A 23,131-nucleotide genomic window follows, 5' to 3' on the forward strand; every position below is an offset into this window, starting at 1 on the left:
GTCTCAGTTTTCCGGAAGGTTTTGGCAAAATTACTAAGGGTGAGGCCCAGAGAGAAGCCTGCACACGTTCAATTACACCTTGAGATTCTAAATCGTGCAATGTTCTTGCGACCTCATCACGCAATGCGTGGGGAACATTGCGCGCTCTGAAAAATTTCGGTTGCGCGTTGTCTTTCAATTCCAAATGTGCAGCATAGTTCGTAGCGCAACCAAGGCCCGGTGCAAAAATGTCTGCAAATTCTTCACAAAGACTAGAAACACTGGCGGAAGGCACAGTCTGATTCACTGATAGGACCTGATTTACTATAGACAAATTAAACAATTGAAACAAATCTAAACCAAACAAGTTCACTGCACTAGAAGAACGAAGAACGTAAAATGATACAAGTTTTGTTTGTCCCTTGTATGTTGCAAGAAGGCTGCACTGTCCTAACACAGGGATCTGCTGTCCTGAGTAACTAGTTAACTTAACATTTGCGGCACGCAATGGCGGTTTGCCCAGTTGTTTGTACGTGTCGTGATTGAGCAACGAAACTGCAGCTCCGGTATCGAGCTGGAATGGTATCACTTTGCCTTCAAAGTCTAAGTCCACAAAAAGTTTATTGTCCTGCTGACGACAAGAGCGACTGTCACGTGCAATGTGAACTGATACAGGTACAGAAGCACTTGCGACTTTACGGGATTTGCGGCGACGGCGACGCACTCTGTTTGTGGGACGAACACAGTCACTGATAGCTAAAGTGTCACTGGCCGGGTGGGAATGAACTACATTAATGTCCATGGGCGAAGGTCCACGAGCCTGATTGTCCTGGGTGCGATTCCGGCGCGAAGCAAAAGGCCTGGAATTATTGCGATTGTCTGATCTAAGCTTTTTCTGGCAAACACTTTGTACATGTCCTTTCTTTTGACAGTAAAAGCAAATAGCTTGGCGTGACGGGCAATTTTCACGCGAATGTCTAGTTGCACACCGCGGGCATGATTTCACTGCAGTTGTTTGCTTACGCGGCGCACGTGTTTGCGAGCGAGGCTGCGACGGGCGCGAGGGCCGCTTAGCGTCCCGTGCAGCGGGCCCGGCGGGCTGATTAATGTGACACACTGCTGGCGAAGTTTCAAATGAGTCCTGAGCAAAGTCAAGTGTGTCTTGCCTATCCAATATGTCTATCACTTGTTGAAGGGAGGGATTTACGAGTTTCAAAATCTGTTCCCGTATGCGAACATCAGAAACGTTCTGTGCTATTGCATCACGCACCATTGTATCGGAATATGGGAGGCCACATTCACAGGCAAACGCGCAGTCTCTAGTAAGGCCTTGCAAAGACCGAGCGAGGTGGCGCAGTGGTTAGCACACTGGACTCGCATTCGGGAGGACGATGGTTCAATCCCGTCTCCGGCCATCCTGATTTAGGTTTTCCGTGATTTCCCTAAATCGTTTCAGGCAAATGCCGGGATGGTTCCTTTGAAAGGGCACGGCCGATTTCCTTCCCAATCCTTCCCTAACCCGAGCTTGCGCTCCGTCTCTAATGACCTCGTTGTCGACGGGACGTTAAACACTAACCACCACCACCACCGCCTTGCAAAGTTGCAACCCACTCCCTATTAGTCTGACCGGCCGTACGTTTTGTACGAAAGAACGTATACCGTTTTGCAACTACATTGACTGTTTCTTTGAAATAGGCATCTAAAGCAGACAAAATTTCTTCGTAGGACAGAGTTGCTACGTCGCGTCGGGGAAACAATTTCACTATCACACGGTAGGTAGACACACCGACACAAGAAAGCAAAAACGGCTGCCGCTCTTTACCTTGAATTCTGTATGCGGCTAGGTGAAACTGGAACTGGCTGGCCCACTCAGTCCAGGTTTCGCACGTGGCCTCAAAGGGCCTAAATGGCGGCGCGACAGCGTTGTGTGGCTGCGGTAGCGATGAAGCGGCGGCTGCCGCATCGGTTTGCAGCGCACGTTGACCCTGGACGAGCTGTCCAAGGGCTTCCAATAACGCCTGCGTCTGCTGATTCTGCAAGCGAAAAAATTCGGACAGTACATCTGGAGATTGTGGCGAAGCCATGACACAAGCAAATCAGAGCACAAAAAGGGAAAAAGAACAAATCAGTCCAAAGCAGAAAAAACACTTTCTCTCGTCGCCATGTGATGTGTCGACAGCGGGGCCAACACCTTGTAGATCGAAGTGGCTGAAAGTGCACGCTAAACTAACGCAGACGGGCGTGAAGTACTGGAACATGAGACTTATTAATGAATAAGAAGAAAAGTACGTAGCTGGAATAATATACTTAACTTTATTCTCTTGTTGGAATACATCTCTTGAATAGTAGTAAGCTATAAGCACTGATACAAATGGCGCCTTGCTAGGTAGTAGCTATGGAATAAGCTGAAGGCTATTCTATCAGTCTCTCGGCAAATGAGAGGAAGACTTGGTAGGTCTGGTCGCAAGCTATGTCGTCCGTACAACTGGGGCGAGGTCTAGTCCGTGTCTTGTGACCTGCCATGTGGTGGCGCTAGGTTTGCGATTACACAGTGGCGACACGCGGGTCCGACATGTACTACAGGACCGCGGCCGATTTAAGTTACCACCTAGCAAGTGTGGTGTCTAGCGGTGACACCACAGCTCACACGGCAAACAGCCGCGTTCCAAGTGGCCAGGAGCGGGAGGAGGCACTGCTCATACGCGAATTCAGCTCTGAGCATGCGCACGAACGCGCTGGCAACTGCTCACAGGAACCTCGGGCTTCCTACGTAGTCGCGGCCGCGCGTGCGCAGTGACGCCTGTTTCCTGGCGCTCCCTGGCAGCTGCTCGCAAGGGAACCTCCCCATCACACTCCCCTCAGATTGAGTTATAAGTTGGCACAGTGGATAGGCCTTGAAAAACTGAACACAGATCAATCGAGAAAACAGGAAGAAATTGTGTGGAAATACCAAAAACATTACTAAAATATACAAACTGAGTATTCCATGCGAAAGACAGGCCACATTAAGGACAGTGGGAGTCACGGAGGGCCGTGGTCCCGTGGTTAGTGAGATCAGGTCCTAGGTTCAAGTCTTCCCTCGAGTGAAAAGTTTAAATTTTTATTTTCTGTTTATGTGACAAACTGTTATGTTTTCATCACTTTTTTGGGAGTGATTATCACATCCACAAGAAAACCTAAATCGGGCAACGTAGAAGAATCTCTTTACCTATTCGCTAAGTGAACAATTTAGGTGGGTCGACAACATATTCCTGTCATGTGACGCACATGCCGCCACCAGTGTCGTATAGAATATATCAGACGTGTTTTCCTGTGGAGGAATCGGTTGACCTATGACCCTGCGATAAAATGTTTTCGGTTCCCATTGGAGAGGCACGTCCTTTCGTCTACTAATCGCACGGTTTTGCGGCGCGGTCGCAAAACATAGACACTAAACTTATTACAGTGAACAGAGACATCAATGAACGAACGGACAGATCATAACTTTGCGAAAATAAAGAAAGTAAAATTTCCAGTTGATGGAAGACTTGAACCAAGGATCTCTCGTGCCGCAGCTGCTCACGCTAACCACGGGGCCACGGCGTACCTTGTATCCCAGTAACCTTGATGTCGTGTATGTTGCGCATAGACTACTATGTTTGTGTATTTTACTAATTTTGTTCATAGTTCCATACAACTTCTTCCTGTTTTCTCGATTGATCTGTGTTCAGTTTTTCGAGGCCTATCCACTGTGCCAAGTTATAACTACATCTGAAGGGGGTGCGATGGGGAGGTTCCCTTGTCAGACGGACGTAAGCAGCCGTAGCAAGACGAAAGGCCCCAAAAAATTGTCGCCAGAAATAGAAAATACTTTTTTCGTTACAGGCTGAACTTAATTTAATTTTTATCAGCGTATGACGCGGAATGTACAAAGTAGCTGTTTAGCGGAAGAGTGGAACTGTTTTCTGGCAACACTTCGATCGTTAATTCTGGTTGTGAATGGCGGTAGCTTTTTAGTTTCATTCCGTTCAGCTGAACACAAATCTAGAAAGAAGAGGGATTTGCTTCCTGAAAGCGGAGGAAAAGCGTGACGCATTACAACTGTAACAACACTTATGTTACCATTTTGCCAGATATCGATGAGTCTATCACTACTTTGTCTGTGGGTGACGTTGACCTTTCCACAAGTCCTGCACTTTCCAGCCGATTGACACAGGTAACAATGAACATTGAGCCATCCAGAGTGATAATGTGTATTACCTTTTATAGAAATGTGGGTACAGATACTGACTCCAAATCCGCCTCTTTACGCCTCTCAATGAAAGCGTCCTTTTATCCCAAATTCTGAGACTGATTTCATTGTTCACGGTAGACTCACTGTGAACACTGATCCTATTCCTTACATATAAAACGAAACGTACCAACACCTAAATTTGAATTATATACGTTTAAGACCTTCATCTCGGTACCTTCTTTATTATCTTTCTGGACGTGAATTTCTGCGATGTTTTGGGAGCGGATAGCCCAACTTGGTGAAGCTACAAATTCTTTCACTCCTTACATCGTTAGTAATATCAGAAACCATGTCATGCAAGATGTTGTTTCTGTCACTGATTGACTTTTCTGTTGCTTCATAGAAATAGGTCCTAAGTGTGTATATTAAACGTCGCGAGTATTAACGACCGGATTTCACGTTATTCTGCACCTTCGTTTCTCCACCGACGTATTTCGCAGTCAGTAAGGATATCATCGGATTGCTTTCCACCAGGGCTACCAGTATGTAAGCATTCATTACCACACACTTCTCAACACGTTCTTTCATCTCATACACCAACACTTTCTGTACTTGCGGCATGGAAATTTTAACTCTTAAATTTATTTCGGAAACATTTGCTGATCATCTACGTCACTGTCATTGGCTGTTTCTTTACGAGAGTAACTGCCTACGATTCCTTCACTTCGGAGACCCAGCAGTCGGTTTTATCGAGCATTTCAGTCCCAACGAACCACATGCTGCACTATTTAAACGCTCATCTTAGAGGTTAACAACAATTTTGTTCTTCACACAGTCCTTACAGGTGTTTGCCTTTGATGCGTGTTTCATTTTGATGCATTCAGTGGGCGCCAATCCTAAATCTCCGCAGCAAGCTGCGAAACATTCACGGCACTCCCTACGACCTGGGTGGCGAGACTGAATGCGAAGAATTTTTTGAACACTAATTACACTCATGAGGTGATGGTACAGATTTATTCTTTGCTGGGCGTTGTGTAGCTGTGGCTGTGGATAAATGACGAAACGTGCAAGCAGTGAGCGTGGCGCGAATTGTGTACGACACGAGATCGACTGAACGGCACTACTTTCAGTTCTGGAGGACACGGTGTGTGTTTTGCCGTAACCTCTCACACCTCGCTACAGCCAGCAACTGGGTACAGGAGTGCGCTGTGTCACCTCTACACAGAGCGTTTAATTCCACGGCGACGGTGTGGAAGATTGCGTGCGACGTGGTACGAAATGATTAATGCAGTTCCTATCGCAATGTTGGGTATAAATAGCAGAGGACGCGAAAGAACAAAACTAAAGCCAACAGCCGCTCGCCATGCAGAGTAGCTTAACTTGGGTCGGCGGACGAGAATCGGTGTATTCAAGAGGTACGGTCGTGTGGGCCTCTCTCCAGACATACAGAATTCACAACTGTCGGCCGAAACCGGGCAATACTTCATGCAAGGATTGGCTTCCCGCACTGCGAACGATGCGGCAATGAAATTACGTGTGTAAGTGGTGGTGAAATGGTGGTCTGTTTCTACTGTACTCCACTCCGTTCCACCCTCGATTGGATTCAGGAGATGATATTGCCGCTAAACTGGAGGCACACACTTTTTGGAAAATGCCCATAATGCAGAAATATCTCGTGTAGGTACTTAAATGAGAAATGGAAACGGCGTGTCCTATTTTCTGTGTCAATTTTCTAGAAGTCTGGGCCATAAACCTGAATGAAGTTGTGAATTTGATAAATGAACTCCTGTAGTATCGTTGTAATCACATTCGTTGTAGGTCTGTAGCCGACAGCACAGATGTTGCTTCCTTTCACGGCAGTAGCAGGCAGTGTGTGTCGGGCTGTGTACTCGGCCTGCCGTGTGCTGGACACAGCGCTAGCTCAGGGGGATTTTGTACCGACATACGTCGAGTAACGGAAACATGTCCGTATTCAACATACTTGTAACTGTGTAGTCTGTTATTGTTATGACACTGTGTATGGCTGAAGTTTTGAGCAGAAATTTTATAATGTGACGTTTTGTCTCATAAGTGAAACAACTGTTATCGAAATAGTACACTGTATACGGCCATTAGGTAGATGTAACCTGCTGAGATACAACGGCGAAATTACTCGTAGAGCAGAAGAAAATATCTTTGTAATATCGTGACATTAACTGCCAGCCGTACGCTGGTGTGTGCAATCACGGCTGAATTTTGAATTGTCGAGTGCAACTGGAGCTCGAATCGCTAAACAGTGTTGCAGATTTTATATGCTAAGTGATAATCCCGATTTAGTTTCTGCCTCCCCGTCGCGTGGCCGGTTTTCTCTCTCTCTCTCTCTCTCTCTCTCTCTCTGCTCGCAGCGCCCCTACCGCCTGTTCCCGCCCCGCCCGCCGCTTCTGCGCATGCGCGGCCCTCGGCCGGATTCGCTGCCCACATTCCGCGTCGCGCCCCCACCTACGACTTTCCCCGCGGCGTAAATGTCGCCCCCTGAAGCTACTTGTACGTGGATAAAAGTGCCGTAACCATTTTTGCCTAAACCACCAGACCGAATGTTTACGCAGGTTTTCGTCGCGTAGAGAGTAACGCAGCATGTTACAGGTGTGGATCGCTTCCCACAAAGAACTCTTTCTTTGGCTCGAGTTCCATTGTTGACATTCGGATCTCTGACAATTCTGTGCTGTTCTCTCGTGTTCTGGCGTGCGCCGAGGCGCACTTGTATGGAAATCAGTGCCTTAAACTCATCGCTGTGATCCTACAGCGTACTGTACGATGCTCTTCAACTTCTTCCATTGATACCCACGCTTTTAGTACTGCAGAGGAAATTTTGGTGCTGACTGCTCAGGTAGTCTGAAGCCTGTTTCTCGTCGCTCTTGCTAGGCAGAACGACCTTCCCACCTTTCTTTGTATTCCTGTTTACAGTCGTCTTCAGTGATGCTGTAACGGCCTTGTCATCGCCGATTCCCAGTTCTACCCTAACACATTCGAAAAGTTCGGGTCTCTTTGTTACCGGCAGGCATAAGATGTTATCTTCACCAGTCGGTTCTCAGATTAATGGCTCGAGGTAGTTTTTGGGTAAAGCACTTGGATTAATTTATTATGATTCTCTGGCCCTACCACCATTCTTAGCCACGTCAGTCTCCCTGTATAGATGGCAGGGTAAAGTTTCCACCTAAAACTGTAACATGGCCAGCAAATTCACGCGAAATATTCTCCAGGTTCCCCTCAAACTGTTGCGCCGCTGTTGCTGCTGACTCTATAGAAGCGTCCGATCACCACGTTTGATCCAGCTTTAACGCTTGTCTTGACACAAATCATTTTACATTCTGGATCTCCACTGATCTCTCTAATGTAATCCTACTTCTCACTGCTTTAAACACCAGCGGTCGACCTCTCTTTACGACCTACGTTTCGACCGGAATTTAGAATCTCGTTGCTACTGACTTCGCGTTTCACTCAGCTTTCCGTCCCTACTGCTATGTGGACATTGTTACTGCTTTTAAGCGAGATTAGTTCTGAGAACTTTCGGTAGACGCTCCTGCACTTAACTAATACCATGTTGAGAGAGTGAAAACAATTCAAGGCCAAGTTCTCCAGATTATAGCGTGCTGCATGCGTGACGGCGCTGGATCGGTTGCAATAAACGTGTCACGAGTTGAGTGGATTCTGGGAGCAATGGCCGCCCAACGTCGGTCTGTCGCCAATGGACGAAAAACCAGACAGAGCTCTTAACAGACGAGTAGTCCAAAGATATTTCTCGCACCGTCCCTGAGGACTAACCTGGCACGGCCTTTTACTTAACGAATATTCTAGAGTCCTCCGCTCCGAATCATTGATACATGGGAAGCATGTCAATACAAACGGCAGATTTTCAGCTCCGTTCTCGATTGGTTCCTCAGTTACAGTAAGCCTAGCGTGAGAATGAACCTTCTGAACTACAGTTGTGAAGTAGCTTTTTGGAAAAGGAGGACAATGCAATTTCATAATCTCAATACAGTGCAGCAGAACTGTATAAAAATTAAATTTTGAACGGAAGTACGTGAAGGATGCGCTCGGCACTTCTGCTAATCGTAATTGGAAATGATACTTTGAGCTAAAACTTATGAAAGCTGTTAACTCTTGTGGGCGTGAAGTTTCTCAGTCGATTTCAAACTTTTTGATGAGAGTACAACACATTCGCGACTGCAACAGGAAAAGGCTGAAACACCTGTGGTACTCAGAGTATCCTCCGCCACACACCAGAATGCATCTGTGAAGATATCGTATCATTTCAGACGTTTCTGATCGGTAAATTGTTTCAGAAAGGTGTTATTTGTCAATTTTTAAGCAGTTTGACACAAACTCATTAATCTGAGTCATTAGTTTTGTAGACAAGTTGCGTATATAAATTACATTCAAAACGGCCTGCTCTCTCGCAGGCAAATTGTTTGATGAACTGGCTACAGGGGATTTCGCATCGTGTAGCGTGTCCTTCACATACATTTTTATACAGTACTGCTGCAATGTATTGAGATTTACGCATTTCGGTATCAAATTTCAACAATTTCTCAGATACCAGACAGACACTTTAAACGACGAGTTTAAATAAATACGAACACGTTTCAAAAGATATGACTTTAGTTTCGTCACCAGATGTATGCGGTGAATGCCGTTGTGTTTGGTGATGGGAAGAACGCAGACGGAGTTCTGGGCTGTTTCCCCTCTGCTGAAGCGTGCCCTACCGTTGCAGTGCGCCGGAATACCAGAGAACAACAGACGAAGGGCGTTAAAGGAGCGATCCGAATTTTCGGCAGTCGCCGTTCTTCAGCGCGCTCTAGCGCCGTCACCGCTCGCTGTCAGAAAATCAGACCTGATTGGTGCGTTTTGTAGAAGAGTTTGGCTGCTGTAATTTTGTGCTGGGTTTTCAACTCCGAGAAACGCATAGTCTTCGTGAAACGAACGAAAATCTGAGAAGAGAGTGAAGATTTTGAGGCTTTCTGGACCTCTCGTTGTGAAGCCAGTCTGCTACAAGGCATCAACCACGAAATTATTATTTAGTAGGCCAAAACACGTAATTAAAAGATCTTCTGCAGTTTCGTTATGGGACAACAACCAGTTGACTGGGCTACATTCAGTTGCAGAGGTGAAAACAGACATACAAACAACGTTGTATTTGGAATATTTGTAGTTATTTAGCTCCATTACTTTGTAGATTTTTCCATTTTCTTCGATGGCGATGCGCTCAACACCGATTATGTTTATATTTCCACTTCAGCTCTAAGACATTTTTTGCACAATTAGATATCCGTTGCGTCATTTCAATTACATTTTCGAAATTACGGTTGAACCTTTCTTCACCTGATTGTTCTGTAGTCTTTTAGAGGTTGTCGCCACCTGTAAGAACTGTTCTGTAACTGGAGATGCGAGAAAAACAAAGTATTTTTCCTAATATCAGCCTTTACTGTGCAGCTGTAAGTAAACATATACAGGGCTGATAATATTTCGCAATTATTTTCTCATGTAGGGTGTGGGTCGTCCAGCACTGCATTCAGACTCAGTTCTGGAGACATATTGTGCTGGAACAGCTGAAGGCTGTCAACCACAGACGTATCAGTAAAAACACGAAATGTAGAAATTACTCCAAAAATAATAACATACCACAAAATATTTCAAATATGAAACGATGTAACAATCATGGTGCCAAGGTGGACAATGTGTTTTGCATTATAGCACAGCACTGTAGCTATCAATGCTACATGCAAAATCGGAAAACATTCTCCGGTTGGCGGATGGTGAGTTGTTTTAAGTATTTTACTCGTAGTATGTAAACGAGTCGCACCAGGGAGTGTGCTGACATGTGTAGTTGTGAGAACTTTATGAAAGGGTGTATTGCTGTTGTGGCTTAATGAAACATAATTATACTTGCTCTTTTTCCTCATTTATCAGTCGTTAACTTGAATTCCTCTTTTTTCAGTCTTTAGCTTTATGAATGTGTTTGCTTACTTGCGTGTTGTGCGCTGCAGAAACACAATTATGAAACGTGATAAGATACCGCCTTGCATTGCATATAGCTAGCAGGTACGGTAAATGGAATTTGGTTTTTGACAGTTCTATCATTATCTTAATAGTAAATAGTAAACCAGCAAATTTAATTACCATCAAAGTTCATGCCCACTGTCACATAGTGTAATTGTCAGGATATATCTGAGAAAATACATCATTTCATCATCTCAGAGGTTTCAAGTGGCTAAATAATTTGAGAAATGTGCTACCTTGTGAATTTCCAAAGACTTTTAACACAAAGTCGGATGCGTAAAATTTTGTGTTCATTTGCTCTGTAATTACCGTAAAACTGCTGGTACAGTGATTCTTTGCGAGGCTGAAGATAAACATTAACAACATTCAGGGCCAACATTTTAACCTGAGTCATTTGTTTGCAATCAAATAGCATTTGTAAGTTTCATTGAAAACGCCATGCTCTCTCGCAGGCGGATTGTTTGACGTGCTGGCTAGAAATTGCTAATAACTTGGACTGCGGGAGCAACACATTGAACTAAGGAGCATTCAGAAGTATTTGAAATTATTACGTGCAATAAACATACGTAAAGTTGTACTTCAAACCGGAGAAACGTATGTTTCAAGTAGTATTAACAAGAGTCTCGCGGAAGAATTAAATCAGCTGAGAAATGTTGGCATACTATTTACGCAGGAAGTTGCGAAGTAGCAGAAAATATTGGAATATCACCTGAACTGAATGTAATGATTGATGAAGGAGGGAAACGGCAATGCAGAAGAAAACGCTCTGTTGATGGAGCAGCAGGGGACGATTTAAACCATAGCTCGAGGAACAGTTTTCAGCTAAATGTTTGACACGTTATTACACAGCTGTAGGGAACATGACTGTACCGCGTGCAGCCGCACGCAACACGGAGACATTCCGTTTCCCGTGGAACTACGTAAGCGAAAACGATTCTCCGGTCCAAGAGCTTGTGGGAAACGACGAATCTTGCTACAGTGTAGACGTTAATAACGACGGTCTCGGAGAAGAAATTTTACTGTTGAAAAGATTCGTGAAGGCAATGTTGTGTCTGCGCCTTGTCAGTACTCCTTGTGAGTGAAGTTTGAGTGACGGCCTAACGGACTGTTCTGCCGTTTGCCTGCTGGCGCCTCACAAGCAGAGAGGCCGCTGAGAGTTGTGGCAGGAGTCACGGACTGGCAGAGAGCGGCGAGCTGCGTCAGCTGCGGCCGCAGCACGGCCACAGGGAATGAAGTGAGGTGACAGCAGCTGAGTTGACAGGCGTGCACTCTCCACTACACTTTTTTACTCGATGTACGAGTCAAAGTAAGTGTAATTTTATTACCCGTAGGTGCGCGACTTGCGTCACCGTCTCAGCTGTGCCGTTGTGACCGATGAGTGTCGAGACTCGTGTGAGTCGTTGCGAAATTGCTTTCGTGTGCTGAAACTCGGGCTCAGTGTTCTGTCTCGAATACAACTAGAATTACTTTGCTTGTTGCAATCTTTTACGTCAAGTACAGACAACAATACTAGTTAGAGCGGATTTCCTTTACATTTTGTAAGCGTTTGATGTTGTGGTCTGATTGTGTTTAGTTAAATGTAGACTGACAGTATGGTTCCAGATGATAGTCGCATTATGTGGTGTGAATACTGCTACTAATATCTGATTGTTATTAAAGACAACAGGTACGGTAGAGTAGAATGTTTGCTGAATATGGAGAAGAAACTGAGTCTGATATCAGGAGCGAAAATTCTTTTGATAGAACTCATATAGCGTTAATCTCGGTATGTTGCAAATTAGAATAGTCTGATGTAGCACCTTGCTGACTGGTGTGAAATACTTTTCAGCGATCAGATATTATAGAGCAGTTGTGATTGTTCACAATGAACTGATGACTTTTGCCATGTTTAGTCTGGAAGTGAACTCGAGACATTTTTCTTGAGAGAAGGATTGTCCGTTGTTACCTGAATTATTTTGCTGCTATCTGGCGTTGTCTGGGTTTTGCTACAGCATTGCTTAGAGTATTTGTGTGCTGTGTGTTACTTGAGGAGGGCTGAAATTAGTGAGTCACAATAGGATTGAGTTTTTTCGATCTTTATTTAAAAAATTATGAATATTGCTCTCTTACAAATTCTTTCAGTTCCTGTTTTTTTGCACAGAGTTCGCTGGACTGGCTGCCTCATGACAGCATCTCCACCAGCCGCCTCTGGTTGTACTGCCTGGCGATGTCCAGCGCTGTCCACCCACCACTATCTGTGGCCCCCCTGTCGGCCCCCGCGTCCAGCAGCGCAGCCGCCACTTCTGCGTGGCCATAGGCTGCCGCAACATGCAGCGGCGTCCAGCCACCGCCATTCCAGGCGTCCAACGCCGCCCCCGTCCCCACCAGCAGCCTCGCCGCCTCGACGTTTCCCCCGCGCGCTGCACCGTGCATGGCGGTGCCCCCATCCCAGCCCCTCGCCCCCACGTCAGCCCCTGCGGCGATCAGCGCCCTCAGCTGTCCCACTGCCCCCTCCTCAGCCGCCTGGACCAGCCTCCTGCCCCTCTCCTTAGCAGAGAGGCTCCTGCACAAAACACACAAACTGCCACTCTCTGCTGCAAACACACAACACACAGACTGAGGAAAACAACCACACGAGGAAACAACTGTTGCGAATACAAATCTGTCCTGAAACAAACTTACCATATTCCCCTCCCACAGTACAAAACAGTGCGCAATTGTGTGTATGTATTAAATTACAGCAAATCTGTTCTATCCCCCTCATAAGAAAATCTTCATTCATCGTCCATTACAAACAGAATTATACAACCTCTGAAAGAATTTCGTTACCACATTTTGTCACACTCATTCCTCCAAGTCTGCTCCTTCGCTCTCGGGACGCTACACCTAACCAGTCGCTCACCTCCACTACAGAACAGGCTTCTTGGAGCTGATACTGGTCTGTCTGCAGCTTCACTGCCAGACGTCACACACAAGGAGAATCCCATCTCCTCGTTTTCAAACAGACACTTTCCTGCTATGCAGGCAAAAAAATTTCACTGCAGTTACCGGCAGTTTTCTTCATTCAGCCTCACCAAACACTGAAACTTTCTGACACACAGACAACAATTTATTCAAAACATGTCAGAGAAAACAAACACCAAATCGGCAACATCACCCCCATAAAAGTGTGTGTTTGTGTGTGTGTGTGTGTGTTTGTGTGACGTTTTATGCCCTCATAGCATACGCATATGTATTTAACATGTGCTATCATGCTCAAAATCATCTGAAGGATCTCAGTTGTCGTCCATCTTGATGTTTTTGCGGCGTAAGGACTGTTCCATAAAGTTTCTGGCGTGCAGCCGCATAAATTCAGTGGTTCGGTCCTCGAGTTTAAAAGGACGGACGAAGTGCGGCAGCGTCACTCACCACAGCTCACTCTGGAGATGGCGGGACGGTGTTCGGCGGAAATATTAGGAGAAGAGGCTGAATTTATGCGGCTGCACACCAGAAACTTTACAGAACCATCTGAATTGTTTTACGCCTGATTTGTAATCAGTCCTCGTAACATTGTTCCTCTGCTCTGTTTTCGGTACAGTCTTTGCCTGTACAAAATGTTCACTGCATGAGGCCACAAGAGACAACTGCTCTGTGCGACCATCAGTTTAGATGCAAATTAATAATTCCATAATGCAAATACCAGAAAACGTGTTATTGGACGCTACACAGACATTACGCTTGCATATTCAAATTTATTGTAATAAATCAAACCTCAGAAAGCAGCATCCTCCTTTAAATGATACGACGAAAGTTTTCTCACTGCGCTACTACCCATGAATGCAATCCAGCAAGTAAAGAAGAAATATCTCAAGTACGGTTTCAGTCACAAGTACCAAAGAGTGTGCAAGTTCAAACTCGAAATGATCTGCCATAAAGTTGTGTGTTTCCTGGAGATTCGAACGAAGCACTTAATTGCATGGTTAACTGAGCGCAATCAAACGTTACAAATCGTTATTTTTAACCAGCAACGGGATGACAAACTAAACCCAGGAGACGAAAGTGTTTTGTGTTATGGGCATTCGAAACCAACACCTATCGACACGGACCTCTAGTCACGCGTAGACGTTATATAATGATTTACTTCATTAGCAGCGAAATGTGCGCATGTCTGTATTGTAAATACAATTATGAAAATTATCCGCTGACTAGGAATCGAACCCTGGACACACAGTTGTTGACTACATAGACACGTCGTGAAAGAGGATAGTACAGTCGACGTGTCTATGTAGTCAACAACTGTGTGTCCAGGGTTCGATTCCTAGTCAGCGGATAATTTTCATAATTGTATTTACAATACAGACATGCGCACATTTCGCTGCTAATGAAGTAAATCATTATATAACGTCTACGCGTGACTAGAGGTCCGTGTCGATAGGTGTTGGTTTCGAATGCTACTCGTGAAAGAGGATAGCTGTGAGTGGCATGTTTGAAACTGACATGATAGGACGAAAAGCTGCGTGTCTGACTAGGGAGTCGAATCCAGAACCCACCATTATTGTTGATAAAGCGCAGAAAGGTATTAAAAATCATAATAATATCTCACATGTATTTTCGTGTGCATGTGTTGCAACTTAAAGTGACATGCCAGGATTCGAACCCCACAGACATGTCTTTTGTGAACGTCTTTATAGCTTTGCAGGCAAGTGGAAACAATGAAGCAGTGGAAATGCATCATTGCCTACTGATCAAACGCGACGAAGAGGGAGATCTGAGTGCACCACCAATATTTTCTACATCTCAGGCTCTGATAGAGTCAAGTCCCCTGTGACCTTGCACAGCGATTGGCTCATTCATAAAACAAAAAAAAGCTGGCATTAGAAAGGTAAATGGTGACAGAGTTTCGACCCGGCATGACTTCCTCCTCTGTCAGGGCCCAGCCTGTACCGACTCTCCTCCAGGTTACCAGATGTGGGAGAGCTGCTACTTCTGTTGGATGAAAATGACTGCCGGATGTAAGAAATGAACCCAGAACTTCAGCATAGGTAGCTAGAATCATTTCAACTTTTTTTTTAACTAGCAACCTTTATCACGAATTTAAATTCATGTAAGTTGCGGATTCGAACACACTACGTGCAGACTAGAAACTCGCGCCCTTAACCCCTTTTCTTTCATTTAATTTTTTAACCATTCCGGGGCCTGGCCACGACGCCTCCCCCCATGCATGACAAGAGTCACTCTGTTGTTTTCGTGGGTTATTATTTTTTTATTTTTAATACTTCATCCAGAAGACTGTCTGCACAGAAACTATGTCAGCTGCGGGCGACGGCTTCGAAGTTCGTGTTCACTCTGGTTGGCTTTCCAATTTATTTCGCAGTATCTTCTTCCTAATCCAATGCATAATTCTCGCGAGGTTTCTTTGCAATGTTGGTCCTCTCTTAACTCCGAGCAATCCACTCGCTGGAAGCTCCATTCTGCCATTTTGGATGCTTCGGATAACGATGAACGTAACACAGAAAAGAAGAAATGAGAGCAGTCCCGTCTTCTGGTTAAAGCAAGTTGTGGCATACGGAATAAAGTACAATAAAATGTACTAAGAACTACCATGTCTTTTGTCGTGAGGACAAAATTTTCCTCCGAGATGCCTTCAACACGAAATAGGGTGCTACTGATCCACTTATTTTAGTGTAGATTTCTGTTTCCTTAAAAATATATGAATAACTCAGTAAAAAATAGTGTTAAAGACAAAAGAGGTTAACATGATCCATTACGTTGTTCTTGCGTTTACGTCTCTTTCTATTCAGTTTGCACACTGTTTCACGTAACTATAAGTACTAAAAAATTTTGCGAAGTTTCTCCTGCAGCGCTGAAAGGCATTATCAGTCTTAAATGATGATGATGATCTCCTGCAGTTTGTCGCCTCTGCGATGCACACCCAGGGCGGCTGGAGTGGAGGAGACGCGCCGCCCCGTTGTTCGCTTGTGCCCGGCGTGCGTTTTGTTTTGCTTTGTTTCCTTCGGTTAGCAGGTGACACGTTGTTTGTCCTTTTAGCCACTTTACAGCATTTCTTTATTCTAAATGACATGTCACCTTGACAGAATTCAAAAAATCGTCAGGCAAGATATTGCAAATAATGTTGGTGTTATCGCGGCCAACATTTGTCTGATATGTTCCCGGATATCCTCCACTTCAGTGCTCACAAACCTGTCTTCTTCGCTTGCTATCAGGTCCCAATTATCACGTGTTGGCGAATCACCCAGGTGGACTGCCTGAAGTTTCGCTTTGGTTGCTACTTTCCTGTTTACTGCCCTCTACCGAGCAGGTTTCACCCTTGTTGGTAGGTGAGGGGTGCTGATGTGTATCCAAATGACCTTCCATCTGTAGTGCAGCTACTTTTGTACAGCCACATTTCCACATTCCTTTTCCGTTAACTGCACGTATATGTTCCTAACTTTTACCATATTCGACGGGCGAACTCTGATTCGAGTGTAACTGAGTTCGAATCAAAATTGTTCAAAATGGATTCAAGACAGTGGGAGTAATTTCGTTTGCTAAGTGAGACACCAGGGTCGTGTGAGTCTTCTTCCGCATCTCGTGTGTGGAACACACGATTACAGCTTGTGATGTTCTCCCAACGTCTGAGAGATTGTGATATCTCTCCCCCCCCCCCGCCCCCTCCCCCTCCCCAGGGCCATTTCCTGCTGAAGGAGTCAGCGTGTCAAACTTTATCTTGAAAATGTTACCACGAGCTGACAGAAATCTTGCTGCTGTTTCACGTGGTTTGGGTAAAACCTTTGCTACACTGACTTTAAAAACCACGTACATATTTGAAAAGTGTCCCTTTTGGATATCATCAAGTATTCTCGCATAATGTTCTTTGGCGCTAGCTGGCAGACTGGCAAGGATGTTCCTAGAGTTTGCAGCTGTAGTACGATTTATATGTAACTGTAGCTGATACCCAAAATTTCCATATGGGGGAACACATTAAGGTCTCCCGTGTTTTGCAGAGATATTCCGCGTGTAATTTAATGTTGGTTAGCTTTGAACCTGATGCAAGTTGGTATTTGTTGGTGACCTGCAATGCCTTCTGCGACTCGCTCTCGCTGGAGATCACTACATCCATATCACCTGTGTATGGCCTACACACGATATTCTGGCGATATGTGTGTGTCTGCATGCGTGCAGCCCTCGTAGCTGTTTCTGCAGAGTGGCTAGCGGGGGCTCAGCGGCAGTGGCGAACGAGGCCCTCCACACAGGACCACCTCTGGTCGCACACAGCTCTTGAGTGCGAGCTGCCTTGTTAGCTGACCACTGATCATGATTTGCAAACTACTGTTCTTCAACATTATACCAATTACCTTGACAAAATATTGCAGAAAATCCAGTACGGTCATTGTTTCAACAAGGCACTGGTGACTCACACTATCGAAAGCATTCCCGAAATCGAGCGACATTACGGCGCACTCGAGCGTGACAACATGTGCCGCAGCTACGATGTCTCCATATTCACGGACAGTTTGAATACTTGTTATGTCTCTACCCACCGTAGTTCGATACGGGCCAGTCACCTCATGCATTATCATTTTCACTCTCCAGGCAAGAAAGCCCACCATTAATTTTGTAACCACCATTCAGGGCAGTAACTGATCTCAAGAGTCCCTTTAGTCAGCCATAGTGCCAGTGTCGTCGTAACTGCAGTCTGCGTCACGTCTGCTGTGCAGCGAGCTACCTTAATTTAAGTATTAACTGTATTTTTTTTACTTGCCACTGCTTCCTCCGTGCGTTTTTGCTTTTAGGAAGCTTTAATTGTCGAGTGCTAGTAATAGTGTTCTATAGATTTCGTGTTTGTTTTGAATACAGTCAGAGAGAGTCCCTTTGGTCAGCCATAATGCCAGTAGTGCTAGTGTTTTCAATACAGTCCTTAGACAGGTAGTGCTTTTTCATTGTTTTCTACAAGAAGTGTCTAGTAACCACAGTTCAGTCAACTATCAGCCGCCTTTAGTGAATTAGCAGTCTATTTAAAAGTTGATTAACTCTCTACAGTAAATTGATTTCTTAGGACGGATAGGATGTGTGACTGCTGTCTACGGACGCAGGAGGAGCTGGCCACTGTTCGCGAACAGCTGAGCGTGTTGATGGCCGCGGTCAGCCGTCTTCAGGCTGCTGCCTCTGAGTGTAGCGGCAGTGGGGAGTCTGGTGCGTCGCAAGGTACACCCCAGGTGTTACACATGCGTCACCCACTGTCCCTGCTGTCGAGACATCTTCGCGGGTACCGGGCGCGGCTGGGCCACCCTCTCCCCAAGGGGAGTGGCGGGTTCAGCGGCGTTCGCGGCGCACGAGGCGGAGGGTCAATGTGGAGGCTGGCCGTGTGGCATCGCCCGCTTTGCCTGTGAGTGGACATGTGGCCGCTCCTTCAGCAAGGTCCGAGCAGGCACACGGGGAGAGGGGTTTATTTGTTGTTGGGACCTCCAACGTTAGGCGGGTGATGGAGCCCCTTAGGGAAATAGCGGAAAGGTTGGGGAAGAAGGCCAGTGTTCACTCTGTCTGCTTGCCGGGGGGTCTCACCGGAGATGTGGAGGAGGCCCTGCCGGCGGCGATAGAGAGCACTGGGTGCACCCGACTGCAAATTGTTGCTCGTGTCGGCATCAATGACTCCTGCCGTCTGGGTTCAGAGGTCATCCTCAGTTCATACAGGTGGTTGGCGGAGTTGGCGAAGGCGGAAAGCCTCGCTCGCAGGTGGAATCTGAGCTAAAAAACCGATCTCGGTCCTCTGGTTTGGAGCCGAGTGGAAGGCTTAAACCAGAGGCTCAGACGATTCTGTGGAGATCTGGGGTGCAAATTTCTCAACCTCCGCTATCGGGTGGAGAAATGTAGGGTCCCCCTGAATAGGTCAGGCGTGGGGAAGCGGCTACAAGGGTAGCGGAGTACGTGTGGAGTGCACATGTGGGTTTTTTAGGTTAGAGAATTCCCTCCCTAGGCCCAACAAGACCCCTCTTGAGACGCGACAAGGTAGTAGTAGGCAAAACGCAACAGGGAATAACAATATTAATAAGCTATTAGTAAACTGCAGGAGCGTGTATAGAAAGGTCCCGGAACTGCTCTCATTAATAAACGGTCACAATGCCCACATAGTACTAGGGCCAGAAAGTTGGCTGAAACCAGATGTAAACAGTAATGAAATTCTAAACTCAGATTGGAATGTATACCGCAGAGACGGGCTGGACAGTGAAGGGGGAGGCGTGTTTATAGCGATAAGAAGTGCAATAGTATCGAAGGAAATTGACGGAGATCCGAAATGTGAAATAATTTGGGTGAAGGTCACGGTTAATGCAGGCTCAGACATGGTAATTGGATGTCTCTATAGGCCCCCTGGCTCAGCAGCTGTTGTGGCTGAGCACCTGAAGGATAATTTGGAAAAAATTCGAGTAGATTTCCCAACAATGTTATAGTTCTGGGTGGAGATTTTTCTTTGCCGGATATAGACTGGGAGACTCAAACGTTCATAACGGGTGGCAGGGACAAAGAATCCAGTGAAAATTTTTTAAGTGGTTTATCTGAAAAGCATCTTGAGCAGTTAAACAGAGAACCGACCCGTGGCGATAACATATTGGACCTTCTGGTGACAAACAGACCCGAACTATTTGAAACAGTTAACGCAGAACAGGGAATCAACTATCATAAACTGGTGTAAGTAGGCTGTTTATGTTTTCTTATTGGCAACGTTACGTAGCGCTCTGTATGAAAATCACTGGCTGTGCTGTGTTCAGTCTGTGGCTAGTTTGCATTGTTGTCTGCCATTGTAGTGTTGGACAGCAGCAGCTGGATGCGAACAGCGCGTAGCGTTGCGCAGTTGGAGGTGAGCTGCCAGCAGTGGTGGATGTGGGGAGAGAGATGGCGGAGTTTTGAAATTTTTAAAATTGGATGTCATGAACTGCTATGTATATTATGAGTTTTCAACATTATTAAGGTAAATACATTGTTTGTTCTCTATTAAAATCTTTCATTTGCTAACTATGCCTATCAGTAGTTAGTGCCTTCAGTAGTTTGAATCTTTTATTTAGCTGGCAGTAGTGGCGCTCGCTGTATTGCAGTAGATTGAGTAGCGAAGATTTTAGTGAGGTAAGTGATTTGTGAAAGGTATAGTTTAATGTTAGTCAAGGCCCATTCTTTTGTAGGGATCATTGAAAGTCAGATTGCGTTGCGCTAACAAAATATTGTGTGTCAGTTTAAGGACAGTCCTGTACAAAGGGGACGTTTCATATGTCGACCCTTAGCTGAGGATACCTCACTGGAATCTTCTGATTTTATCTTGTAGTTTGTGTAATTAGTGTAGCTTTTGTTTATTGCTAGCGCTTAATTATAGAGAGAATTTCCTTTGTAGTTGTAGTTTTTCATTGTTGTACAGTAAAACAGTTGTGGCATGCATGTAGATTTGCAATAAGTATTTCGCAGCTGCGCTTGCAATTAACTAGATATTATTTTCAGTGCTATGCTAATGTGTTCTCTTATTTTTGCTCTTCAAATTGTGTTTTTCTGTGTTGTTGTGTGAAATATTGTGACAATAATGGCGTGTGAAAAACGTAATACTAGGCTCCAAAGTAAACTGAGAAATAACAGTGAAGACGAAAGCAGTGTGTTAACGCCACCATGTGATGAATCAACAAATATTCAAAGTAGTAATTTGGTAACTGTGCATAGGGAAATGGAGCGGGCGTCAAATAATGGTGTAGGCAGTGAAACAATTAGTGAACAGGGAAGCATTATCGATCGATCGGTCGGCAACAGCTCGCCTCAGGATTCCGAAATGACAGGACACAATCTTGCAAATACTATAGATTCAGGTTTTGCGTCCTCACCGTTTTCCCAAATAAATCAAGACACATTTTCTGCTTTTCAAAATGCGAATATTGCCGGTTCAAATGCACTGCCGAATAGCACTGAGGAACATGTTTCAGACACCAGTGCACTGTTATTACAGTTACTGCAACAAATGGGACAAAGGCTACAAAAGTTAGACACAACGCTTGAACAAAATCAGAAACAAATGGGACAAAATCTTCAAAAGTTAGACACAATGGAACAAAATCAGAGACAAACACAGCAAAAGCTTCAAAAGTTAGACACAATGGAACAACACCAGAGACAAACACAGCAACAGTTACACACAATGGAACAAAATCTTCGGAAGTTAGACATCACACTTGAACAAACACGTGAAGATTTAACTACTGAGTTACATAACATTGAATCGAAATGTCAAAAAGTCTGTAATGACGTAAAAACACAAATTTGTGAGCATTTCCAACCTATTTTTTCGCGGCATGAAAATGCATTACAGAATCACGAAGCAGCCATAAAAGAACTGCAAACCATTGTTCATGAAAATCATGAGACCTTGTGGGCTAAAATTGACTCAGTTGCATCTACCGATTCGGTTACGCAACTTGTAAAAACTCAGGAAACCTTAAAGGACACAGTAGATTCGATTTCAACACAAATGGACACACTGAAACTTGGTTCAGAAAAACACACTGAGGAAATGTGTTCACTATCGGAGAAAGTAGCCGAACTTTCGGATCAGGTCACTAACTTATCTACAAAGGTAGATGATGATCTGAATGACACAAGACCCATAGCCTTCACTGACACAGAAGAGTATGAACAAATTAGAAAATTCAAACAAAATCAAAATCAAATAAATACACAGTACAAAGAGAAATCCGGGAAGTACAAGATCAGTTGACGCAGGTAATACAAGAATTACATATTTCAGAGGACACTCGCGCTCCAGTACGGGAAGAGGGACATAGAAATACGGAACAACCACAAAATAAGAACACAGGACACTTCGGAAATTATGAAAGAAATTGGCAAGGCGCATTGGATTTTGAGATGGAACCGCCGAAACGAAGTAACAATGAGCAATGTGCGACTCGCCGACACGATGATTTCGACTATAAGCTGTTCATTACTACACGTTAATTCAAAACATTTAAGAATTCTGACAACGACATTCAACCACAAGCATGGCTTCATCAATTCTCTCATTGTTTTCCTCCCAACTGGTCATTAGAACACAGATTAGAATTTATGTGTGGCTACTTAGAGAATGAACCAGCTGTAAGAATGCGATCGGTCATTCACGATTGCCACAGCATATTGGTCCCAAGCTACACAAGACCGAGTAAAACATAGCATCATAATGATGAAACATTTCGAACAATCTGAATTTTCCAGTCTTATGAAATATTTTGAAGACACGTTGCTTAAGAATCAGTATCTTTCAAACCCATACAGCCCCTCAGAACTCATCCGCATTTGCTTAATCAAACTACCTGAACATTTACGACATATTATTTTAGCAGGACGTTGCAAAGACGACATTGAAGCTTATCAGGGACTGTTACAAGAACTGGAAATTGACACTGACAATCGCGGAACGCGAAAACAGGAGCACAACAATTACAGGTCACATCTGTCACAATTCCGCGATGACAGAAATAATACACGACAAGGCTATTCTTATAACGTAAATCGTGACCAAAACAGACATGACCCGTATGACAACCGTTGGCAGAGTAGTAATAATTACAGGGAAAGATCACCTCTGCAGTAATGACTATCACAGAGACAATCAGACAAATAGACAATATGGAAACCAAAATAATTATTATCAAGGGAGACAGAATAACTTTAGACGCAACGGTCCAGCGCGCAGTTACGACTCAGGGAGAAATTCTCCACCACGTGACCGACAAGAAAGAAACTATGGAATCTACCGACATGACGACAGACGATATGATCGTAACGACAGACCTGAATTGCATCAGAACTGGCGGGATTTAAACAGGGCAGGGCCCTCTCGTCACGTTGAATTTATAGAAGTTAGGTCTCCGAATCCCAATAACGGCGCGCGCCAACAAAGAAACAGACAATGACTCGCACCGC

The 23,131-nt window shown here is 44.8% G+C and overlaps 1 protein-coding gene across 1 annotated transcript in view; it reads right to left on the reverse strand.

The window, feature by feature from the left end:
* Window positions 1-12,388: 12,388 nt before the first annotated feature.
* The window catches only part of LOC126212646 (uncharacterized), an 80,459-nt gene continuing 69,716 nt past the window's right edge, over window positions 12,389-23,131 (reverse strand). The window contains exon 4 of the mRNA XM_049940071.1: window positions 12,389-12,770. Coding sequence (XP_049796028.1) covers window positions 12,389-12,770 — 382 coding nt within the window. The remainder of the gene's footprint in view (window positions 12,771-23,131) is intronic.

The sequence above is a fragment of the Schistocerca nitens genome, chromosome 11 (assembly GCF_023898315.1).
Source record: "Schistocerca nitens isolate TAMUIC-IGC-003100 chromosome 11, iqSchNite1.1, whole genome shotgun sequence".
NCBI classification, from domain to species: Eukaryota; Metazoa; Arthropoda; class Insecta; order Orthoptera; family Acrididae; genus Schistocerca; species Schistocerca nitens.